Raw genomic sequence first — 25668 nt, forward strand, 5'->3', positions numbered from 1 at the left:
TGAAACTCAAAAGGGAACAAACATAGAAAACGCTTGCTGCTTTTCCAAAGGCAGATATTGCTTGAAGTACACAAACCAGCTCATTTTTCTCTGTTAATCTCTATCACAAAATGATGGATGACTAAGACTAACCTTGGAGTATGAAGGTGCATTAGTCACCACTGTGCTTCAAGTGCAGTTTTCAAACATTCAGCAAAAAGGCACGCAGTCACACTGATTTAGGAATGGGGGAAAAAAACCCAACACCCTATCTTTAAAAATAAATTATAAGAAAGGGCAACTGAAAATGGAAGAGTTTTAGTTAAAAACAAGCAATGAACTTTCAAAACTAAGTTTGGAAAAAAAGTCAGTTTTCAATTTGATGGGGTTATACAGATATTTAACACCTCAAATAAAAAAAGAAGAAGTTTTAGTCATTTAGCTGTGAATTTCCAGAATCCAAATTTGCTTGGCTAGTTCCAAGACAGTGTGATTCCCCTACAGAGCCACTCGATTTAGTAGAAGATGGGCAAGGGTAGGGACAACATGACAGAGGTAGAAACCCAGTTACAAGTTTTGTAAATTCAAATTAAAATTGTTGAGGCCTTTTAACTTCTCTCCCATGTCACGCCATCCTTGATTCAAAAGATGCAATTCAGGTTTAAGCATTAGAGTACAGAGTGTGCAGCTGACTTGAGCAAGCTAGTAATTGCAACTTAAAATTCATGAACAATTTCTAAATCACTTATAACAGAATAGATTCAACCAAAATTGACATGAAAGAGAAATGGTATTGTCCTACACACAAAAATCGTTATTCAAAGATAAAATTTCTGTATGAATTAGGGAGCAGACTTCTGTGTCAACAGCATACTTAGAGTTCTTTTGTCAATGCTTTTCAGTTTGATGCCAAATGGTATTTGAGAAGCTAACTTTATTCTCACTATGACTGATGTCTTTTGCTACATAGGTTACTTGTTTCTGGCAATGTAAGTACATAATCCACTACTTTATGTTGTTCAGTGCTGTGAAAAAAGGAAGAAGCATGTTATGTGTGACAAAACAAATCCTCAAGAAAACAAAAGATGCTGCCATTCGCATGACCAAAAGGAACAAGAATGCATTTGTTCAGCTACAGGAATAGTGTTTTTTTCCACACTTCACTGACCAAATGAATTAAGTAACTTTCTAATTAAATAAGGAACATGTGAATTCTGAACAAGGTCCAGAAAATAAGCAGCTTGAAGTTTTCCTTCAAGTTGTTATTAAATTTTTCATTGACTTGCCTTAAAAATGGATGTTAAACTTACCATTCTTTGGAGCTGGCTAGTTTGCAGCCTTCCTCGTTCACCCAGATTAGTTTTCCATACAATGTCTAATTTACCAATCACTGTTACACCTTTTATTACTCCAGCTTTCTCTGCAAATTCTTTCTTTGGCTTGAGGCAGTATAAGTATTGACGTGTATCCATAGGCTGCAAATAATTTCTTGAGCCAAAAGTAGACTCACTAGAAGAAAAAAAACATTATATCTTAATTTAATCAGTTGTTTTCAGAAGGACTTAGGAACCCAGGCTTTTTTCCCATCCATCCCTCACCTGTCTCATTATGTGTGTGTATTTTATTCATGGCAAAACACAGAATTTTTTGTGTGTTTTCACAACAGAAAAAGATTCTACAATTTAGGCAGCACTAAGGACAAATGGAGGGAAAATGAATCATCTGAGTCAAAGAACTGAGGTAGAAATCCCACTGATTCACCTTTGTTGTCTTGCTAGATCTAAATCAGAACAATTGAAAACAGTTATGACTCTACTAGAAGGAAGCAAGGACAAGGCAGATGGGTCCTGTAAGGCTACACATGGATACACACATCAAGTCAGAAGCAGATGTGGGCTAAATTTTATATTGGAAATACTGAAGTATGTTTTCATGTTACCATTTCACCCATGTTACCAATTACCTAGGGGATAAGCTGGGGGTTTCTCTACAAAATTACAAAGTTTCAACAATAGTTTCCATAAAAAGGAAACTAATAATTTTTGCAGCCCAATAAGTAGCAGGTATTTGATCTTTATAAATCAAGCAAAGAACTATAATTCTTCCATTACAGACAACTCACTAACTGTAGCAATGCTTATCTCATTAAATCATAGTTAAGAGTTCTGAAGTTAAACACCCAGCATCCAAACATACCTTTCCCCTGCTGTATCAACTGTGTTGAGTTCTACAACATTGTACATCATAGATGGCTCCAGAGAAACCTTCTCCATAAACATTGGAGAGGTGGTGATATTCTGAATTTGAGCTTCCAGAAACACTTCATCTGTCTGAAAAAAAAAAACCAAAAAGTGCATGTTCACGAAAACATTATTAGACTTAACTGATAAGAGTAGACACCCCTATTTAAAAAAAAAAAAAAAAAAAAAAAAGTCAGATGTGTTTAGTTCATGCCTGCAAATCAAATTAATTAATGCAAGAAAAAACCTTAATCCCAGTAACAACAGGAGCAAAAGTGTTAGTCAACAGGTATCTTGCCAAACAATGGATGTGGGATAATTTCACTATGTTCTAGCTACTGCTTATTTGTAATGCATAGGTCCACCACTTCTGAAGAATTTCACCAACTCAATTTTTAATCCAAATTATTAAAAAAGAAAAAAACAGAATACATGGTAAGGAATTGCAGTGCGCAACAACATGCCATGCCAGGTTACTAGTGCATCAAGCTGTATAAATTAAAGTGTGTTTTTCCTTAAGTGAAGTAAAATAATTGAGGTGCATGCTGAGATTTGTTTATTATTATATAACTCTGATGTAGTGGCTAAAAATCAAAAATCAGCCTCCTCTTTCACTCATCTATATCATGCCAATGGTTACCAATATTATATGCATTCAACAATTGTTTTAACTAGTGCTCTACCTTCAAAACATTCTTTAAGACGTATCTGTTACATGAAGTCAATGCTGGAAGATTGCATGTAAGAACTGATTCTAATGGAGGAACAAAAATCTACAATTACAACTTCAGAAGCTGTAAAAATGTGAAACTGAGGTAATTTTGCTTCACTGCTTCTGTGGAACTGCAGACCAGTGAAGATGCTTTGCAGCCCTAAAATCTCAGGCTAGAATAATTAGAGAAGGCTCAGTCTGCTAGAGATATGAGCTTCTGGAGAAGTGAACAAATAAACCAAATAAGTGCCAATTGAAAAAAAAAAAAAAAAGGGGGGGGGGGGGAGTGTGGAGGGGTGTGTGGGGGGGCTACAGAATCTGCATTTACAAGAGAGATATTGATTGAGGCAGTTGGACTAGATGATCATTTTACATCCCTTCCAACTGAAATATTCTGTTCAATACATTCAGTACGAAACAGTTTACATATAGTGATAACTGTATTTTTTAAAAGCATTTTTATGAGGAAGATGGAAGGAAGCTTACAGTTTCTTTTTAATCGGTGTAAATAAATTACCTCATTATACAAATAGTCCTGCTTGTAAATTAAAAAAATAGAAGTAGGACAAAATGGTAAAAATATTTTTAGTCTAAAGACATTACGTTAGAAAGATAAATACAAACCAGTACTGTAAGTATGTGTGCTTTATAAGTGTGTTAAACACAAAACAGATTAATGCATGTATATGCATTAATATATGTATATTGTATATTGTAACGAAAACTGCAAGCTTCATGCCTAAGGCACACCTCACACTTGCAGGAGTTGGAAACAATCCCAACTAAAACATGGATATCTGTAATCATTACTATATGATTACATATAGTATGTGACTGACATCTGACTGCCACTTAAATTGATATTGTTTATATCCCATAAATCCATTGCTCAAAGTGTCCATTTACCCAAATTTAAGTTGTTTTCAATGCAGCAACCATAGGCAGAAATTTAGAAAAAAGCTAATTTGAAAGGGAAAAGACCAAGCAGCATAATGAAAAAGCAAGTTAGTTTTGTGCTATTCCTGAGTTGTTTTAACATCACTTTAAAAAAAAGTAATTCTTTAAGTATTTCAGAAGAATGCAGTTTATTTTGATACCTTAATGTGAAATCAGACTGCAGAAGTATTGTATTAACTCTTGCATGCAGTTAAAAGTTGGAAAGTGCAGTTCCAGCTAGCAAAAGGAAGGAAGAGTATCCAAAAGCTGCTCTCTCCTCAAACCCACTGTCTCCACCAATCAGACATGAATCCATAAGTTCCATCACACAAGCAGTGCTGTAGTAAAACCTACAATTCTATGGCTCAAAAGCAGTAAACATTTAGGGGGAATTAACTCTGTTCTTCAAATAATGAATTCAGTAAAACTTTCATATGTTATAGGAGGACCCCCGCAAGCAAGATTCTGTAATCATCAACTTTTAGTTTCAACAATGGGTATTAAAGAAAGAGCTAACCATTTAAGTGATTAGCTGCACATACAAAGATGAGAAAACATCAGTTCATGATATGAAGAACAAACATTGCTTTTCCATTATGTCTTTTAAAAGAATGTCAACAACAGGCACAGAGACAGATAGGCAATTAAAAAAGCATACATATTTATAAAAAAATAAATAAAAATTACCACAGAACTGAGGTCACTCTAATGGGAAAATAAAAAAGAACACATTAGAGAAATTAGGGTTAAATGTTAAAGAAAAAGGAGGCTAACTTTCAAACAAAATGCATTTCTGCATTTTTTTTGCACCATCTAAACAAGATAGCATTAGTAAGACAGAAACAAATAAAAATGGATGCAAACAAAGATGACAACTACATTTCTAAGTATAGCTAGTATGGTTACATGGTTTACTAGCTTCACTTCAGAACCAATCTGAAGTAGAGCCTAAGGAACACAAGTCACAGGTAAGATATGACAGAACAAACTGACCCCCAAAAAAATATTTTGAGGAAGTTTAAAATTGGGCCTGATTTTAAATTCATGCAATGGGTTGTATATAAAATGGGAAAACAGTCCTTGTCATTTTGCAGATAATCCAAATACCTACGCATACATAAGGTCTCAAACAAAAGCAATGTGGCAATGTCTTCTACTAGCAAAGCTACAATATTGCAAGTTATAACAAAATTTAGTATAGCATAATCAAGAAAAACATTCAAATATCCGTAATTTCAAAACTCAACTTTAACTGCAAACTTTGTTTTCTTAACAGTCTTAATATTTGTCTGCCTATGCATATTTGCAGGAACAGAGCCTCTTACAGAGCCCTTTCCAAGGTACACCAAAGTCAGTGACAGACTTCCTATAGACCAGGGTAAGCAATTCAGCCTCAGGTTTTCAGGAGGTTAGGGTGGCAGGGCATGCGTTCTATGCATAAATTTAAGTGATCAACTTGATTTGGGTGCTACTGCAATATGAGCAACAAGCAAGAAAATTAACATTCATCATCATTCCTTGTTTTACGGAAAAAAAAAAATAAAAAAAGGATTATAATTTCTAGCAGAAAATACTTTTAGTGTCAGACTTTATTAATAGATAGCACAACACCTGTAATATTAATTGTAACAGTTTACTTTGTTAGTAAACCTTTAAAGACCTTTAGTTAACTAATGACTGAATTTTTTCTCCCCTGCTTCCAAAGATAACAGTGTTTCTTAACATTGAGGATGAAGGCCTAAGTGCTTTGACAGCAATGCAGTATAACATACAACATCTAACCAAAGCCTTATTTCTAATAAATAAATAAAATAGGAAATAAATAAATAAATAAATTTCTAGTAATAAAAAAAAATTTATTTGACTTCTGTAGTCACAACACATAGCAGCACCATATATGACTTCCAAACTGAAAGCATGAAGTATTATATTAGTTTGCTAGGCAAATGAAAATTTTTCAGTTAATATCCAAAATCTTTAAAAAACTTTTTTGCATTAATACAGATACTACTGTAATGGGAGTTTCTTCCTGAAAAGGAAAAGCAAATGGCATCTAAAAAGCCTTTTAGAACCTTTATGGTGGGAGAAAAAAACAAAAATGAAACCCACAAATTCTAGCTCAGACACTTCTCACAGCTCTTTACATGAGAAACTGGTGGCTGAGAAATGGAGTTTATTAAGTCCCTTAGCAAGGCCAGCTAGTAAAACAATTTTGTAAGAAAAGAATACTTTCCACCTATGTTAAATGTTTGCCGAGAATTTACCTTATAGAGGTCTTTATTTCCATTTGTTCTTAACTGTTTCAGTACAAAACTGAAATTACATGTGACATATAGAAAGACAGCAATATTTAACTTATCTGCCTGTCTTTCCCCTACCACATATTTTCTGTCTGAAACAATAATATAATCATCAATGCACGAAAATGGAGGGTTTTTTGTTCCTAGAAGAATTACCTAGTTTTTTTAGGATTATTTTTATTCTTAAATCAGAGCAGGAGACATTTCCAGAAATTCCCATTTAAGGATAACAACACTTCTCTAAAGCAGTCAACCAGGGATACATACTTATGTTCCAGCCCCACTTAAGTATCTTCCACCTGGTCAGTGTAAGGATTGAAGACTGTGGCCTAGATGCATGTACCATCAAATTTTTATGAAAATGTTTTTCTTTCCCCTGTACTATATTTGAACCACATATGACCTATGACTTGATTTATTCTCCCTCCATATAAATTATATGTACTAAATGTCTCATAATTTACATGCTACTGATTCACAACAGAGAAAATCTTTACTGTAGGGTTTCTGCCCAACTCTGAACAAGACAGAACTTTTCATCTGGAAACTCCATTCGCAGAGCAGAAACGCTCACCTGTTATTTCTCCCTTCTGTTTCAGCTATTGATACTGTTAGTAAGAGAAAGAAATGCACCTTTCACACCTCTGTAGCCATAATTTGGCATGATGAACCAAAGGTGTGATTATGATGAGATAAATAATTAGAACAATAGATTTGGAGACCCCCTCTGCTTTATATGTGCTTAACAAGCATATTACCTGCTTAGTTAAGAATGGAGAGCAACATATTTTCTACTTGCAAAACACAAGTTACTTTTCAAATTGCCAAAATTCCATATATTTTCTTCTCCTCTCACTGGCACTTTCATGTTTTTCTCATCGACTATAGAATGCAACACAACACACCTACAACTTCACTATCTTTTAAACTATTGTAAACACACTGTTTAGGAATACTAATGAAGGTTTTCAGCAAAGCCACTAGCAGTCTAATAGATGACCACATTCCAGTATTTATGGGGAAAAAAATAATGTTCATAACGGAAGCTCTCAAACTTTGCAGGGTTCAGTCTGAACTTCGTAGAAACAGTACAGAATACAACACTCACAAGATTAAGCTACTTGCTCATTAAACAGGTAAATGACAATGACGGAAACAAATGTCCTAACTTTCTATCTAATGAGATACTGTGGAAGTCTATACCCTGTGACAGACCTATACAATAGTTACATGCACAGGGAATGTGCACAAATAAAGAGAATGGTTTTTAAGAGTTTTAAATTAAAATTCTTCACATAGATAGTCTAAGCCTAAGTATGTCCAAATAAATGGCCAATTACAAGGCGTATACACTGTCATTTAATTTTGAAGTACTGTGTTTAACTGTTACAAACCTAAAAATTAAATTATTGAACGGGGGGGTCCTATTTATACTGAGGAAATTTAAATTTCTCCAATTTCTCCAATTCTTATCTGCAAGTGAACAATTAATCTCCCTTAGATAAAGCACTCACCAGCCTAAATATGCATGCAACAACTGAAATTATTCGAGCTCACGGAAAAGTGGAAAATATAGAAAACTGTTGGTCAATTGCATTAATGTCCCGAAATGTCTGCCTTAGTTACTATCTCTTTGCTCTCTTTATCAAAAGTATAGCTCTTCTTAACCTTAATCCTATAAAATCATCACCTATTTTTTTCCTTTTATAAATTATCACCCTTCTCAGAACTATGAACTTAAGGAGCTCTTTGAATTTAATACAACCACATCAATTAATAAAGTCAGCATACCAAATCAAACCCAAATACACACAGCTCTCACTTACCTCAGCATTGTAGAATTTGGTTTTCACATCTAGTGGTTTAAGAACCTGAAAGAAATGGAAAAAAGACTGACAACAGTTTCGCAGACACTTTGAGCAAGTTTCTGAGTGCTAGTATCTTTAATGAAGTGTTACTTTTATCTTTGAGCCTACATAGAACAGATGCATAATGGAATATAATACAATCAACTATGCTAAAATCTCACAGCTAAGAGTATACACCTGCTGCTTATCTGCACACATAGCTAGTTTTGTCATATTTAAAAGAAATACTTGTCCACTTAAGCACTGGCCTCTTATGACCCCAGACAAATCCAGTGGGCTAAGTCAATCTTTTAAAGTAACATTACATCCATTTTGCATCCTGAAGTGGTCTGCACTTGCTTTCCAGAGTGAGCAAGAACCCCGTTATATTTACAGGTTCTTCACATTTCTGCAGCAAACAGAAGTTGCTGAGGGATTCTCTAAAAAAAAAAGAGAACTTCTCATGTGATTAGCTTAAACAACAAACCATCACTAGGCTTTCACTTCCTTCATGAAAATGCAACTGTTACAAAACCAAAAAAACTAAGATATTATTTTAATCACATACTGATTAAAACAAGAGTAGAAAACAATTTGGTAATATAAAAGGTGATAATACAGTGTTGGTTCTTAAGTCCTTGAACGTATTGCATGAAGCATATTCAAATATGAGATGCAGATACACTAATGCAACTTAAAAAAGTACTCTTTATTTATGCTTGTAAGGAAACAAATTATCTTGAAGACATTATTTTCTTTACATAGGGAAACTTTTCTCTTGTTTACATGTAAGTATACTGCATCCTGAGAGACCCCTGAAGTTCCACGCTGTGAACAAATTTTTTAGCCCTGAAGAATTCAAGATTAAACAGTAGTATTCATGCAAATTTTCACTTTATAATGGACATAATGTTAAAACCTTTAAAGGCATCACAGCTATCTTTCACTCTCCCTCCAGCCAGAAAAATGTCAAAATTTTAATTTTTTTGTCAGCTGAGTACTTTTTTCTGCCCAATATTTTGATTCAGTAAGCTTCTTAATTTCCCTAAATGCTGATGTTCTCTCTTTCTGATATACAGACTTTCCACTGATTCCAGTAAGTTTCAAGTGGTGCTCCAGTAAAAATAAAATAATTACTGTGACATTTGCAACTCTCTCCAAAATCAAATAACCAAATAAAGAATCATCCCTTCTCCATATAAATATGATGGTGTTAATGACTCAGAGAAGGCTTTGGAACAAAAAGGCACTATTGATCAGTACTAAACTACATATAATAATTGAAAAAGAAGCTGCTTAAAACCAACTAACACCAGGTCAACTTAAAAGACCCTAGAAAACATAAGTGGAAAAGCTTATAATCTGTAAAAAAGACAGATACTTTTTTTGTTATAAAATAGCTGGTCACACCTTGGACACTTACAGCCATCAGTTCACATTGTAAAGACTTCAGCTTTCTGTGATATTTATTTGTGTTGGTTCTCTGATTTTCTAACTGGTGCTTCCGTGTCAAATGTGAAAAATAACAACCAAAACTGCTCAGTAAAGTGTTTTTTTATGAGTCAGGGAGTATTTCTAGAATAGGTTTTTTGAGAAGCTCTTTTGCTTCCTTCTTCAAAGAAAAAGCTTCAAATATGACAGATAGCTGGCCTTATATATTTTCACAAGGTTGCTTGTGTTGGATTCAGTAAAAAACCTGAAATTATAATATGCACATAAATATATTACATTTCCATATAAAATCTAAAGGAGATAAATGGACATCTTGAACAAGGCCCTAGCAAGAACAAAGTTGGGGCAGAGAGAGATGAGAACTGGAAGCCTGCAGATGTATATGTTAGTGATCCAAGAAAACCTATATGCCACAGGGGGACAGAGAATGGAGAAATTAAAAGGGAAGGAGTTTTAAGGGAAGAAGACAAAACACATAAAGGTGAAAATCAGCCTCAATAAAGGTGAAAAAATACCACAGCGTTTCTCAGCTCAGAAAGCATACAATTGCCCTGTTTTGGGCCAGGATAAAGCTTTTCTGTCTTGTAACTTTGCTTTCAGCTAAGTCTCTTGCAAGTAGCTGTACCTGCTGAAATTAACAGCAAGTCTCTCAGACAGTGTCTGCTTCTAGGGCTGATAACACTCGATGTTTATAGTTACGGCTGGAGAATGTTATGCACAACCAAGGCCACTGCTCGGTTCTGAGCAACATCATGTGCTCTGGAAAGAGAAAAGGAGTAAGGTCATCAAACCCGCAAACCTCCTTTAGGGAGGAGCAGACAAGATAAATGACCAAAATTGACCAAACAGAGTATTCCATCCCACATGCGTCATACCCAGTATAAATCTCAGGGATTATGAGGGTCAAACCCCTTCCCCTTCTTTTTGCTTTCTTCATTTGGCCCTTTAGTTTCACCCTTCTTCCCCTGTTTCTTTTTGCTTCAGCATCCTGAGAGGATTCCATCCATCCCTCTGTCTGCCTGTGGTCCTGATCCCTACCAGCCTGAATCTGTGTGCTCCTGCCTCCAGCTCCCAACTGCTGCTGACCCCAGGAATCCAGCATGGACTTTCCCAGGGCTGCCCTGCAGCCTTGGTGGTGATGTGAGAGTTACAGGGGGAAAGGGGGAGGAATGTGGTATAATTTTTCTGTATATTTGTATATATTTAGTAATTTTTCCTTTTTATCATTATTGTTTTGTTAAATATTTACAGTTTAATTTCCAACCCATAAGTCTCTCTCCCTTATTCTCTCTCCTTTCCTTATCAGGGAGGGGGATTTATAGAGAGCATCTGTCATTTGGTTAATTGACAGCCCCGTATTAAATCATGGCAGATTTACTGGCACCCAACACAGGGCTTAACCTAATTAGCTTGAGCCCAGTTCAATTTTCGACTAATTTGCCTGAATAGTTTGAATTCCAGCTCCAGTGGAAGGATACTGAGATGGCTTTGCTGAGCAGGAATCAGACCACTTTCTTTGGAAATTTCACAGGGTTGGAAATTTAACCAACTGTGCTGTAACCTTGGTATTCAGGGCATGTGATATGTGTTTTTGTAGCTGGGATTAGCATTAATATGTGGTATATTTTTGGTAAGAGCTGCTTAAGAACCATCATTGTGATATGGTCTTCAATATTGATATGCAGTGGTACATGGTGCAGTGGTGTTCATACAGAGATAAAATCTTGGTTGGTAATTACACTTTCAGTTTCAATTTGGGAAATTATACCTCTCCATCTTATTTCAGGCTGACTCCACCAGGTTTTAGTAGCAATAGCATTTCGTTTCTGATTCTCCTGGTGGGTGTTGTTAATTTTTCTCATATACTGGTGAGGAGTAAGACAAGAATCAGAGTCATGAGAATGAGCATGCCTTTTAGGAGGTCAAGAGTTGCTGTTTGGAGAGTGAGAGCTGCCCCTGGTACAGAGAGCACCCCCCCTCCTGCCTCTGCAGCCACTGCTCAGCCCCCTCTCACGCAAGGACACCACTTGAACATGGCCAGCGAGCATCGCCAGCGTCTCTGCTACAGCTGCAGCTGCTGCCTCCACCCCCACAGACACTGCTGCTGTTCAGAGAGCCCTGTTGCTGCTGCTACTGCTGCAAACACCACAGCCTCTCCCCCTCAGCCCACACAGTCACTTGTTGACCCTGTGACTAGCAGAAAAGTAAAACAAAAGAAATCAGATCTTAGCCCTAGCCCTTCAAAGTCTGCACAAGACAACCAGGTGATAAAGCAGATAGAGGGTACTGCCTCTTCTCGTAGAGCAGCTAAAGCAGAATTATCTGACATGGAGGACTCCGCAGTATATGTTCAGTCCTATTCCATGAGGGACTTTCATACTCTGAGAAAGGACTTTGGCTGTTTTGCAGGTGAACCACTTCTCATTTGGTTACTCCGATGCTGGAACGACGGGGCTGCTACCATAACATTAACTCAGAGAGAAGCCAGGCAGTCGGGATCCCTGGCCAAAGATGCAAGTATTGATCGGGCATCTGGGGAAAAGGCTGGAACCACCAGCCTATGGAGACAACTCTTGTCATTTGTGTTTCAGTCACACTAGAAAAAGCTATCAGGTATCTGAATGAACTGGTGGTACAAGATGTGATTTATACTGATGATAAGATTGTAGATCCTTACCACATCCCATGGCCTAAGCCTATGATGTGAAGGTTTGTGCACACTGCACCATCCCCATTTAACCATACACTATCAGTAATGTTATGGGTTCCTGGAGAAACGGAACCAACTGTGTGACTGAAACAGCACAAGAATATGAAGATGCTGTCATGGCTCCTTGTTGAGCCTGAGTCTCAGCTGTAAAGGAGACAGCTGAGAAACTGCACCTATCCCATTTTTCTCAAATGGGAGACGGAAGCCACATTGCAGCCATTAAGAGCAAACACCCTCCTATGAGACTGAATCGAGAGAAACAGTATACAGGAAGAGGTATTCTATGGTCACTCCTGAATGAGTATGGAGAGGAAATTAAAAAGTGGGATAAGAAACCTACTGCTGCTCTAGATGCACATGTATGTGAGCTAATAGGTAAAGCAAATAAAAAAAGGAGGTCCTTCTAAAAGGATGACTGCTCAAGTCTCCAGTGTGGAGATACCCAATCCAAATATTCTGGTGACTCAAGATCCCTGCACATCAGGTGTGAATAATGGGGATGCAAGCCCCAGTAATGCATGTACTGACAATTTTGTATCTGCTCAAGTTAGAGGTGCTCTGCCTCCAGGCAGGTGGAGGAGAAGGACAACAGAATTTATTGGATTGTGTGGATTTGATGGCCTGGCACATTAGAGCCACAAAAATATAAAGCCTTGGTGGACACTGGTGCACAGTGCACCCTAATGCCATCAAATCAGAAAGGGACAGAATCTGTCACTAAAGTCTGGAGTGACAGGGGGATCTCAAGAACTGAGTACTGTGAAGGCTGATATGAGCCTCACTGGAATAAAGTGCCATAAACACCCTACAGTGACTGGTCCAGATGTTCTGTGCATCCTTGTCATGGACTACCTTCAGGGAGGTGATTTAAGAACCCAAAAGGTTCTTACTGCAGCTGTAAAGATTGAGAATGCAGGATGGCTGCATGCTTTGTTTGGCCTTTCAGATAAATCCTTTGTAGTGGGGTTGCTGAAAACTAAAAACAAACAGGTGCCAATAGCTACTTCAGTAGTGCATCGAAGACAGTATCACACCAACAGAGATGCTGTGATCCCCATTCACAAGCTGATCTGGCAACCAGAGAGCCAAGGAGTGATCAGCAGGACTCACTCACCCTTCAATAGTCCTATATGGCCAGTGTGAAAGCCTAATGGAGACTGGAGGCTCACAGTGGACTATCGTGCCCTGAATGAGGTTACTCCACCACTAAGCGCTGCTGTGCCAGACATACTAGAACTTCAGTATGAGCTGGAGTCAGAGGCAGCCGGGTGGTATGCTACTATTGACATTGCTAATGCATTTTTTGCTACTCCTGTAGAACCAGAATGCAGGCCACAGTTTGCTTTCACCTGGAGAGGTGTCCAGTACACCTGGAATTGACTGCCCCAGGGGTAGAAACACAGCCCTACCATCTGCCATGGACTGATCCACGATACCCTGGAAAAGGGTGGAGCTCCAGAACATCTACAGTACATCAATGACATCACTGTGTGGGGTGACACAGCAAAAGAAGTCTTTGAAAAAGGTAAGAAGATAATTGAAATCCTTCAAAAGGCTGCTTTTGCTATTAAAAGAAGCAAGGTCAAGGGACCTGTACAAGAGATACAGTTTCTGGGTATTAAGTGGCAACATGGACATCACCACATCCCAATGGACGTGATTAACAAAATAGCAGCCATGGCCCCACCAACTACCAAAAAGGAAACTCAGTCCTTCTTAGGAACTGCTGGTTTCTGGAAGATGCATATTCCTGCTTGCAATCAGATTGTGAAACCTCTCTATGAGGTTACCCAAAAGAAGAAAGACTTTAAATGGGGCTCAGAACAACAAGATGGTTTTGAAAGTATTAAACCAGAGATTGTGCAGGCAATGGCCCTTTGACCAATTTGAACAGGGACAGACATTAAACATGTGCTCTACACTGGAGCTGGGAGTGATGGTCCTATATGGACTCTCTGGCAGAAATTATTTAAAACACCTGTATTTGCCAGACACTGTGAGAGGATCTAAAAATATATTCAGTGAAGCACATCACCTAATACTGCATACTAGGGGAGAAAGCCCAGTTACCCAAGCCTCAGCATACTTCTCTTAAAAAACCAGCATCCATTAAATACACAGCTAAAACAGACTGTTTTCTGCCAGAATCACACAGTCCACAGATAAGTTATTTCCTGCATTCCTTAGTTACTCTAATCTCAAGTTTTGAAATTTATATGGTGTAACAGAAGGTTCCAACTATATAATTCTACATAAATTACCTCTGTAATTATTGCTCAGTTTTAACACAGACTTCTTTGCTTAGTTTCCTTTAAAAAACAAACCGCTAAGTTGCAATTTAAAAAAAGGTTACGTACACTAAAATAAAAATTAGAATGTTACAATTGAAACTCAAAGGTCAGATGTGTTAAAATCAGAATGAACAATACCTGTTCTGTTTAAAAATAATGATAAATCTGGATTCTATAAAAAGGGTTTTTTTTTAAATTTTATTCAATAAATGAATAAAAATTGCAAGGTTTAATACTTATTATTTCTGAAAAGTTTAACTGCATGGTAATTAGAAACCATCAAGTTAAAAGAGAGATTTTTTTATTGGTTCATTTTTAAAAGTCAAACAGATTTTTAGTATTTAGAAGCTTTTTAAGCGTTTTATCAAGACTTTAAAAATGGGTTTTCCAGATTCTGCCACATATTATAATAATTTGTGCAATACCTGAAATTTGAAGAACTTTCTGAAGTACATCTTCTCTCCTGTTTGTGTAGTGTAACTTACTGCACAAACTAAGCTGAAAGAAACAATTTTAAAAAATAAATTAATTACTTTAAATCTTGTGTTTATAGCAAAGCAGCCACAGAATAGCACACATGTCCTGCAGTTTCATCCAAACTTGTTTAATCATAGAAAATTTAAGACCTTACATGTGTGTTCCTATCTCCTTTACTTCATGATGGATCACATCATCAATGCAACAGTCAGGTTTAAGTTCTGCCACCGCAGCACTAGAAGCTGAAAGATTCAAGCGTTGAGAACTTGTCTGAAGATCAGCCTGCAGAGAGAAAAACAAGACACTGGTTAGAACTGCAGCAGCTTAAAACAGTCTAAAGAAAAATAACTTAGGTTATGAAGCACTTATGTTTTACTGAGCATTCTGCACCCCACATTTTTTTATATGTATAACATAATTAAGATACATTAAGATTATGAGATGTTTATCAAAATGAAGACAAGTTTTAAAATACATATAAATGGTCCAAAAAAACCCCCAAAACCCAACATAAACTTTAAAACTAAAAAAAAAAAAAAGCCTGTCTAATTTTACATCTGAGTTCTACAATGACGCCTGGAAAGATACATTAAGATTATGAGACATTTATCAAAATGAAGACAAGTTTTAAAATACATATAAATGGTCCAATCTTTTAACATATAGCTTAAAAAAAAAAACTGTCTAATTTTACATTTGAGTTGTACAATGATGTCAGGAATTTCTATACTCAGTGTATTATTTGTTCAGCAGAAAATGCAAAAAACCACAATGCACTAGAAAAGAATTCATCAGAAATACAAGCAAAATGCAAGTCTATTTATTACAGATACTTGCTTTGATGAGCTAATTGAAAGTGCAAGTAAACATAACTCCAATTTCTTTACTGTGTAATTTTTGATGCACCAGTTCTCCAGAGAAGCTTTATTACATATCCCTTCTAGACACAAAATCATAGTTTTTATTTTAATCATTAAAGACTTCCGTCATAATTTCTGTTATGTCTTACTGTTTTGAATTTCCAGGTATATTTTTGGAATTTCCTAAATATTTTCTAAAATTAATACATTAGCATTAAGCATGCAAGATACTGTCAGAAAACAGATGCAACTTATTTTCATTTTTTTAGAACCAGTAAGTAAATTTATCTTTACATACCTTCACCAGTATATCCTTGACAATTTGATTACTATCATTGTGTACACTAATATAACTGGAAAACGTCTCTCCCAAAAAAATATTTCTGTGTTCAAAAAGAAAAAACATGTTTAGTTCAACTTAATTAAAAAGAAATGCAGAACATCTCACTGAAACCCCTTTAAATTTAAATTGTATATGACGATTTAAATTAAAATGTGCATTTGCACATTTGTCAGATTAAACATTCAAAGTATGTTGGCATTTTCACACCTATACTTCTAAGTATCATCGTTCTAATATGAACAACTTCAAAAGAAAACAAATGAGAAATTTTCTAAATAAAAATACAAGAATAAGATGGCCTACATTACCCATAAAAATCACTGTAGTAAACTCTGTCAATGTAGGATGTATTTTGTAGCAGTGTATTCCACTGGAAATTCAAATACAGCTGCAAATTGCTTTTAGCATTCATTCCTTATTACATTCAAAGTCAGTCTAGAGTCAACAGGCTGCATACATTTACATACTATGTCACATTACAAATCAAACCCCAAATTTTTTTTCAGAACAATTAAACAAAACTATTGCATAAAAATAAAGTTGAAAAAAGAAAGAACAGTAATGAACAGATTATCCCTAAATGAATCCTAAACTTTGCATTTTACAGTTGCAGTAACTTATTCTTACCCAAAATTTTGAGGTAATGTCAACATTTCTCCTAGCATCAATGTTTCTGCTCCTTTTACAGTAGAAGGATCATCTCTCATGAGCTGGTTAAATAGATTACCTATAGAAATACCAAATAGCTAGTATGTAAATATTTGTCAAATTTAAAGCTTTGCCTACATCAAGTTGGTGGAGTTACCATCTCTGGAAGTGCTAAAAAAACACGTGGATATACCAGTTCAGGATGTGGTTTAGTTCCCCTGGTGGTGTGGGGCTGATTGTTGGACTTGATGATACTAGAGGCCTTTTCCAACTTTAATGATGCTATGTTCTCTAAGTCATGAAACTTAATCACTTAATTTGATGTAATTTATTTTAGACATACTTATTTTATGACACACTTGGTTAGGGATTAAATAAGTATAGGCCTGCCTATAAACGATCAGTTACTTCCAGACACATCTAATAAATTAAGCAGTACTGGAGTCTTCAATCCACAGTGCTCAAATTAACATTAAAATTTTAAATGAAATTCTGTCCAAGTAAAGCACATTAAACAACAGAACTAATCAACACCACTTATTTTCTTCCCTTGCTTGCTTTGTATTTCCACACAATTATCTTTTCCTCAATATTTCCCTTGCCCCATACTTGACTTCTTGACTGCTATTACTGGGGGACAACCCAGGAATTTCCTATTCATGACTGTACACCCAGTGTAACATAATTCAAAAGCAGTGATTCTTGCAAAGTAATTCTCCATAGAACATTCATGTGTTGGTTCTAATTACCAGGGCATTTCCTCCAGATAATGAAGATAGTAACACCAAACTTTCTGCAACTACACTCTCCTTTCACAACTGCTTTCCATCTTGGTTGTTAATTGCTCATTCTTTGACGTTACATGTTTGCAATATCACCACCAGGCTCTCAAAGCTGTAGGTCAAAAGCTGTAGACTGCACCTTGGCATTTTCTTATAGCTATTACCAAACAAAAAATATACTGGCGTTTCAGATTACCATCTATGGGAAATTATAAGAATCCTGACACGTAGGTCTCAGATGCTTACATTACTTAACAAGTACATAATAACCAGTCAGTAGAAAAGACATACCTGGCAAATCTCTTTCTTCACAAGTCACCGGAATATTAGTGAATAAAGTAGGTTTTGTTAGCCTCATCACTGCAAAAATCAGAACATAAACCACAGGTCAATGAAACAGGTATTTTAAAATTTATTTTTCTGAAAAGTGTAATTTTGCCTTACACTTCCACCAAATCTTAGCCTGAGAAGGGGTAACACCTTTTTGGATCACCTGGCTTTGTTTCCATAGAAGAAATTCTCTGCTACTCTGGATACCCAAGAGCATTGGTGATGCCATTGCTCCCCTTAGCTTTATTCCCTGGTGCACTAACATCTCCTGCCTTGAGTCTTACATGCTGAACATCTTATGCCTGTTACAGTACTAGGTGCTTTGTGGACTTCAGGAGAAGTATACCAGTTTGAGTTTTTTGTGGACTCTTCTTGACTAAGTGCCTGTTGTGTGATCCTGGTTGCTCTGGAAAAAGGACCTGATGCCTAGTACTGAGCCTTTCCACCAAATTCCAGGATATAAACAATTGCATTTATGCCCTAATCTCCTCATAGGGCATAAGTGACAAGATTGAGTGACAGGTCTAAAAGCCTTTATACAACTAAAGCCTGTTTATACAACTGCTTTGTCAGTCATAAACTCTAAACTTAAACCACCAAAACCATCACAGTAACTTCAGGAACACACTTACTGTGTGTAAATGACTGTTACCGATACTGACAAAAATCACATAGTTTATGGTATGAAGAACCCCTCTACTTCAAGACAGTGGTATTTTCAAAGGCTATTTTAACTAATAATACTGCAAATTACATTACTTCTATTTGTATTAAAGATTTAAGATGCTGCTTTTTAAAAGAATTCCTCTGTATCCATATAAGCCAATGACCCTAATCTTGCATATAGCTACTCATGAAAGCATTCACATGAAGCAAACTTCATGTAACCTAAGTGTTGACCTAAATATGTAAAAATCACTAATCTGTTTTTCTTCAAAACTTAAACATAAAACCACATAATTTCTGAAATCTAAAACATAAAAAATATAACAAAGGGTTTTTCCTGACTGCAACAAGTTAATTAATATCCTTGCTCTGATACATCCATTGTGCTTTCATCTTTAATGTACCATTGTATGTCTTATACGTCTGGTCAGCATTCACCATTTCTGGTTCTGTAAAATATTCTATTATTTCCATACACAATTGGGTGTAGCTGGCTGTATTGGTTCACAAGAACTTACAATGTCATACAGAAGACCTGTGCAAGTTAGCATTGACACAAGCCTGTTTTCACATTAAAAATATTCACTTTTTTTTTTTCAGAGTGTAAAGTTTAAAAACATTACCTCAAGGTTTACAGCCATGAGGAATACCAAAAGCTCCAAACAGATGAAACACAGTGAACGGAAAACCAAATTCCACACAAAAAATGAAAAAGGTAAATACTGAATTATGTACAGAATCACCTCATGGAATGATATGATGTATATGTGTGTGTATACGTGTGTAGGTGTGTGTGTGTATGTGTGTGTGTGCGTGTGTGTGTGACTGTGCATGACTGTGTATATGTGTATACATGTGTGTATATGACTGCATGACTGTGTATGACTGTATGACTGTACATACGTGTGTGTATGCATGTGTGTGTACATGATTGTGTGTATGTGTGTGTATAGGAGTGTATATGTGTGTGTGCATGTGTATGTGTGTGCGTGTGTGTGTGACTGTGTGTATGTGTGGGTATGTGTGTACATGTCTATGTGTGTATATGTGTGTTTGCGTATGTGTTTATATTTGTATATGTGTGTACATGACTGTGTACAACTGTGTGTATGACTGTGTGTATGTGTCTGTATTTGTGTGTGTATGCGTGTGTATATGTGTGTGTATGCGTGTATGCGTGTGTATGTGTGCGTGTATCTGAGTGTATGTTTGTGTACGTGTGCGTGTGCATGCGTGTGTGTGTATGAGTGTACAGGTGTGTATGTGCATGTACGTGTTTATGTATCTGTGAGTGTACGTTTGCATATGTGTGTATTCGTGTGTGTGCATATGTGTGCGTGCATATGGACATATGGGGATATGACAAGGGGTAATGGGTGTAAATTGGAGCATAGGAGGTTCAAGTTGAATATCAGAAAAAATTTTTTTACTGTAAGGGTGACGGAGCCCTGGAACAGGCTGCCCAGGGGGGTTGTGGAGTCTCCTTCACTGGAGACATTCAAAACCCGCCTGGACACGTTCCTAGGCGATGTACTCTAGGGGGCCCTGCTCTGGCAGGGGGGGTTGGACTAGATGATCTTTCGAGGTCCCTTCCAACCCCTATGATTCTATGATTCTATGATTCTATGTGTGTGCGTGTGCGTGTGTGCGCGTGTGTGTGCGTGTGTGTGCGTAGGTGTGTGTGTGTGTATGTGTGTGTGTGTGTATGTGTGTGTGTGTGTATGTGTGTATGTGTGTGTGTATGTGTATGTGTATGTGTGTGTGTGTGTGTGTATGTGTGTGTGTGTGTGTGTATGTGTGTGTGTGTGTGTATGTGTGTATGTGTGTGTGTGTGTGTATGTGTGTGTGTATGTGTGTGTGTATGTGTGTGTGTATGTGTGTGTGTATGTGTGCGTGTATGTGTGCGTGTGTGCGTGCATGTGTGCGGGTATAGGTGTGTATGTGCGTGTATGTGTTTATGTATCTGTGAGTGTACGTTTGCATGTGTGTATTCATGTCTGTGCATATATGTGTGTGTACGTGTGTGTGTACGTGTGTGTGTATATGCGTGTGTATGTGTGTATGCGTGTGTGTATATGTATGCGTGTGTCTGTGCGTCTGCGTGTGTATATATATATATATATACACACATATATATATATATATTAGGCATCTGACTAATTTTAGTAAAATTTACAGTAAGCCCATACAAACTAGTACTTGCTGGCTGTCCCTAAAGGAACAGTTACAGGTCAGATTTAGTCATGCTTAAGATAATAACATAATATGTAACACAGATGTAAGCATAACATTTAACAGGACTACAGAATTAGTAAAAGAAAACATTGTATCTTTGCTGGAGGACCTCTCACCTCTTCTAAGATCCTAAATACAAAATAGAACATAAAATATAACTCTATGCTGCATTCTACTCCATTTTATATTTTCACCCATTTTATCTTTAAAAATGCTCACCCACAAAGAAACTTTTCTACTATTAGTCTTGAGCATGGAAAATAATTTCAGTGAAGACAGCATTAATATCAGTTTTGCTAAGTGGTAATAGTAAATGTCACAAACACTCCAAATGCCAATAAGACCCCCTTAAGATTCAATTAAGTTTTGAAATACATGTAAATGATCCAAACTGAGCAATATCTTTAATTTTAAGATACAAAGAGATGTAATGCCCATAATAAAATATAATTATTCCAACATAAGGATGTAACCAAAATGTAGGTGAAATTCCAACAGGATTTTATTAGTTTTTACACAGGCAGATTTCCATTATGCTTATGTGCACTTTTGTTTGATCACTGTTAATCATAATCTAACCATCTACAACTAATGTTCGCTTATTTTCTCTCTTTTCCAAATTCCACAGACCTTGACCTCCAGCTACAGCAAAATTACTACAGTTAGTAGGGCAGCCTACTAGGGATACATAAGCTGGCAGCCCTATTGATCCCTGTATTACTGCCCCACTGCTCCTCCAAACATTGAACCGAGCAGGGACAGTGTGACCTTGAAACACTTTACTCTTTCAGGTGACAAAGTCAGACTAAAATTAGCTTTTCATCACCTTAAAACACATGCACATGTTCAGAAACATTTGCCTTCCATAATGACAACAAGAAAGTTTACAGATGAAGTCAGATTTCTTAATTTCCTGATCTATAGCTGTAAGTTAGTGCTTTCCTGCTCTCCAGTAAATTGGACACAAAAAACCAAAAAAACATCAGGGGGAAAAAAGCACTCTTACAACCAAAGCCATAAATCAGCAAATACTAAGTTGTTAGTTATCTTTCAGCACACAGCTTCCACTAAAGCTTTCATCAGTATTTCTGGGAAAACATAGATAACCTTACTAGGACAGTGTACACATGCAATGGAGTATGTTTGTATTTCATTTGAGGGCTATGCCTGCATTAAAAAAAATATTACTTTCATGAAATAATCAGATCTTGAAAGCCTCAGTGTCAGAAATAATTACAAACCTTTACAATACTCGTCTCAAAAATATTTTTCCTTCTAATTTCAAAAAAGCACAAGGATGTACATTGCTTGACCAAAAGCATTAATTTTATTATCTGACACAGGTTACTGTAAAAGACTGTAATTTTTATTTTTAATTTTTTTTCCTTTAGACTACCCAGGCAGAGAAGTGCTGCACTAAGTCACACAAACCTACTAATCTCAATAGAACCATCCATAAGTCCCCTAGCAAAACAAAGTTACACAATTACAGTTTAAAAATTGTAGTAGAGTAATATTAAGTAGTTTTCTGTTAATTCATTAGTTGTCCTAAGTTTTGCATAAGCTGTATCAGTTGTTCTAAGTTTTGTGTTAAGCTGCTCAAAATTCTAGTACTTCCAATAGAAATCTCATTATGAAATGTTCTCTTATAAACTAAATATAACTCCAAATTTATGTACAATCAAATTCATTTTATGGGTAAGGCTCAGCTTTTCCCTGAGAATATTTCTAATATATTCACAGTATAATATATCACAGAAAACCCATATCTGTCCCTCAGATCTTTGGATAGTAGCATTGCAAGATGGTAACTCATTCTGCCTGATGAGTCTATTCAGCTTTATCCAGATGTCCTCCAAATTTTGATTATTACAGATAGACTGTTCAATTGTCCACTTTGCTCTATAAAGTGTATGCAGTTTTAGTCTTTCTAAATTATTTTGCAGTTCCTGGGATAAAGGAAGAATCTTTTCTTCAAGCTTAGGGCTAGGGAGAGAGACACTCCAAGACCTTCTCAGCTTTTGTTTTCCATTAGGTGATGGTTCCTCTTGATTGCCCAAGGTAATCTGTCTGTGAACAGTTTGTGCTGGGATTGAAGTCTGCCCATGTTTCTTGTCAGACTGAAACTCAAGGAGATTTTTTGTGCAGTCATAATCAGGAGGTCCTGTAACATATTTTGAAGGTGTAGAAAGCTGTTTCAGTTCTTCTGCTTCTTCACAAGAAATTACAGGTGGGTGCTTTTTTGGCTTGAAGGGAAGTCTGTATAAATCATTTGGAAACCAGGGTGCAAATCTTGGTAACTGACGAATGGGAAACTCCTTCAGTGCTGCTTCTGCAAATTCCTGCAGTTTTACTAGATCTCTCTGATGTGGTCGATAATGCAAGACCACTTCCATGCTTGTACAATAGGAATCCAGGTATTCTTAAGAAAGGAAACAGTCTCTTGATTAGGGCTCTCAAATCTAGACTGAAATATATTTGCAAGAATTTCCTTGCCCCGTGCTGCAAAGATCAGTAGAAAACAGGACCTAAAGCAGAAGTATTACAAAAAATAATATACTACCATATTAAGAAAAACATTGCTAGGATATTTAAAAAAAAAAAAAAAAAAAAAAAAAGCTACAGTAGTAAAAATAAGTGATATATATGTCAGAACATTCTAATTTATCCAGGCAACTGTATTGCATTATTACCAGTGTAATGTCAGCACACTGAACATTATTTGTTTACACTTTACTTAACACTGTCCCTACCAAGAGTATTCTTCTACAATCATTTTATCCTTGCCAGCATTATTCTTGCTATATTGTTGTAATGCATGTTAAAAAACATACAATTACTAGCACTGCTATTTTCTCAAAATTACCAAACAAATCTATTTTTTAAAAAGTGTTTTCAGCATTTCAAATTTTAAGTCAGGGCATACAAAACAACTAGAAAAGATGCATGTTTCAAAACCTTTCCTGGAACAGTACTGACTGACACAGCAGTTTATAAAGCTTTCAAGGAATATATGCAGTCATCCTTTTAGTCCTTAACAGCCTGAAACTTCCTTTATTAAACTTCTAGAATAACTGATAGACTAATTAAGTCCTTAAAGACTTTATAGTTTTATGCATAATTTCTTTCATGTAAGGATTGTTTTACATGCAGGGGTAGGAGATAACTACAAACACTACCATGAAACATAACACTTGTTATCTCTCCTGTTGTTCCCTCCTAACAAGTTTGCCATCATTCCAGGCCCCCTGCCAGAGGTCAGCAATGTCCAATACTAGAATCAATAAAATCCAGGATCACATTACATTTCCAAGATTTTGTTTAAGATAGCCACAAAAGAAGCCTCAATATTATTCTTATTTACTTTGCAAAATCTACAGCCTGAACACTGCAGCAAATTCAATGTAAGGCCAATGACTATATTGCTTTTTTCACAAAAGCAAAAAGTTCCATCATAAAACTTCCTGCTTTGAATTAGCTGCTATCAAAATGCATTTGTAATGTCAACTAATCATAATCCATGTCTTCAGGTTTCTGTCTTCAGTGTATGCACACACATATGAAAAAGGGCTGCTTGATCTTTGAATTCTGGTTCTTACTGTGACATACAGACACCACTAAAAGCTCTCCGTAAGTGCTGTAAAACACTTACAATTGGCAGAAGATGGGCTCTGAAACCATCTACACACTTGAGCTGCTTTATCCATCTGAACAGCCTCACTGATTCAGAATGCTTGCAGAACTGAGATTTTGACCACTCATTTACAAACTAACAAGGTTAGAAAAAAAGAAAGTAAGTATGTCTGTTAAATAAAACGCAGTTGAAGTAGAATCAGGCTTTTCAGTGAGGCATTTGCTGGCTTACTGGTACCCAGCTGCCAGGAGAAATTATGAAATTCTTCACTTCAGATCCACTTTTTTTTTTTTCTTCTTCTTTTTCTTTTTTCTTTTCGTGGACACTCCTGCATCAAGGGTGCAAACCCAGCAACTAGCAGTGCATTACACATAAAGGAGAAAAAATACTTGAAGGGAAAAAAACCCTAACAACAAACCGGGAACTGGAAAGGTAAATTTTAAACCAAAAATGTTTTTTTGTAGCTGCGGAAACCCCTTTAAAACACAAACACATCAAACTGCCTCGGTGGCCCACCAAGGCGCACACCGGTAGGCAGGGCCCTCTTTGTCCCTGCCCTTTCCTTTCCCCCAGCACCTCCCGCCTTAAGCCCCAGCGACAGGCGCTTCTGCCGAGCCGTTCCCTGCTCCACCGCCTTTAAAGGCGGAGGGAAGAAATGGCCTCGCCTCCGGGATGGACACAGCATTTCACAACCGGTTCGCAACCCGGAGTCTGCGCCATCTCGGCGCACCGCTTCCCGCGGCGCCCGTCGTGGCCGCAGCGTCTCGCCCCCCAGTGCGGGCCCGGGGGCAGTAAGGGGGCCACGGGCAGGGCCGGCAGAGGCGGCCTGGCAGGGCGCAACGGCCCTCGGCGGCCCAGCAGGCCGCGCTGTCGGTACCTTTCAGAGCCAGCAAGTGCTCCTGCTTCGGCTGGTTAGCGTCCATGGCGCCAGCCTTTACCCTTGGGGCAGGGCAGACGGCCCGAAACGCTGCCGCTACCGGAGAAGGCTCAGCGGGGAGAGACGGGATGAACCCGTGAGCAAAGCCCGGGGACGGAAAATAACCCCGGGCTTCCGCGAACCCGGAAACTGCTGTCCCAGGATACAACTCGCCGCGGCACGACACTGGCGCGGCGGAAAACTACAGCCCCCAAAATGCACCGCCCGCGGCTCCACAGCTTCCCGGTGCTCTGAGGGGCCGCCCCCCGCCTCCTTTCCTTGCTGGGATATGTAGTCCTCCCGCGGCCGC

The 25668-nt window shown here is 37.2% G+C and overlaps 1 protein-coding gene across 8 annotated transcripts in view; it reads right to left on the reverse strand.

Moving 5' to 3' along the window:
* The window catches only part of LOC139790210 (trafficking protein particle complex subunit 13), a 29119-nt gene extending 3590 nt beyond the window's left edge, over nucleotides 1–25529 (reverse strand). Inside the window, exons 1-10 of one of the 8 annotated variants that reach the window (XM_071731718.1) lie at nucleotides 25320–25529; nucleotides 17869–17937; nucleotides 16775–16874; nucleotides 16103–16187; nucleotides 15099–15226; nucleotides 14893–14965; nucleotides 7994–8038; nucleotides 4555–4572; nucleotides 2176–2309; nucleotides 1290–1488 (exon numbers count right to left, since the gene is read on the reverse strand). In XM_071731718.1, coding sequence (XP_071587819.1) covers nucleotides 1290–1488; nucleotides 2176–2309; nucleotides 4555–4572; nucleotides 7994–8038; nucleotides 14893–14965; nucleotides 15099–15226; nucleotides 16103–16187; nucleotides 16775–16874; nucleotides 17869–17937; nucleotides 25320–25365 — 897 coding nt within the window. In that variant the 5' untranslated portion in view covers nucleotides 25366–25529. Of the gene's footprint in view, nucleotides 1–1289; nucleotides 1489–2175; nucleotides 2310–4554; nucleotides 4573–7993; nucleotides 8039–8340; nucleotides 8686–14892; nucleotides 14966–15098; nucleotides 15227–16102; nucleotides 16188–16774; nucleotides 16875–17868; nucleotides 17938–21286; nucleotides 23337–25319 lie in introns of those variants that run through there. The other 7 variants (XM_071731719.1, XM_071731720.1, XM_071731721.1 and 4 more) reach the window with 7 other exon arrangements.
* Nucleotides 25530–25668: the final 139 nt, after the last annotated feature.

The sequence above is a fragment of the Heliangelus exortis genome, chromosome Z (assembly GCF_036169615.1).
Source record: "Heliangelus exortis chromosome Z, bHelExo1.hap1, whole genome shotgun sequence".
Classification (NCBI taxonomy): Eukaryota; Metazoa; Chordata; class Aves; order Apodiformes; family Trochilidae; genus Heliangelus; species Heliangelus exortis.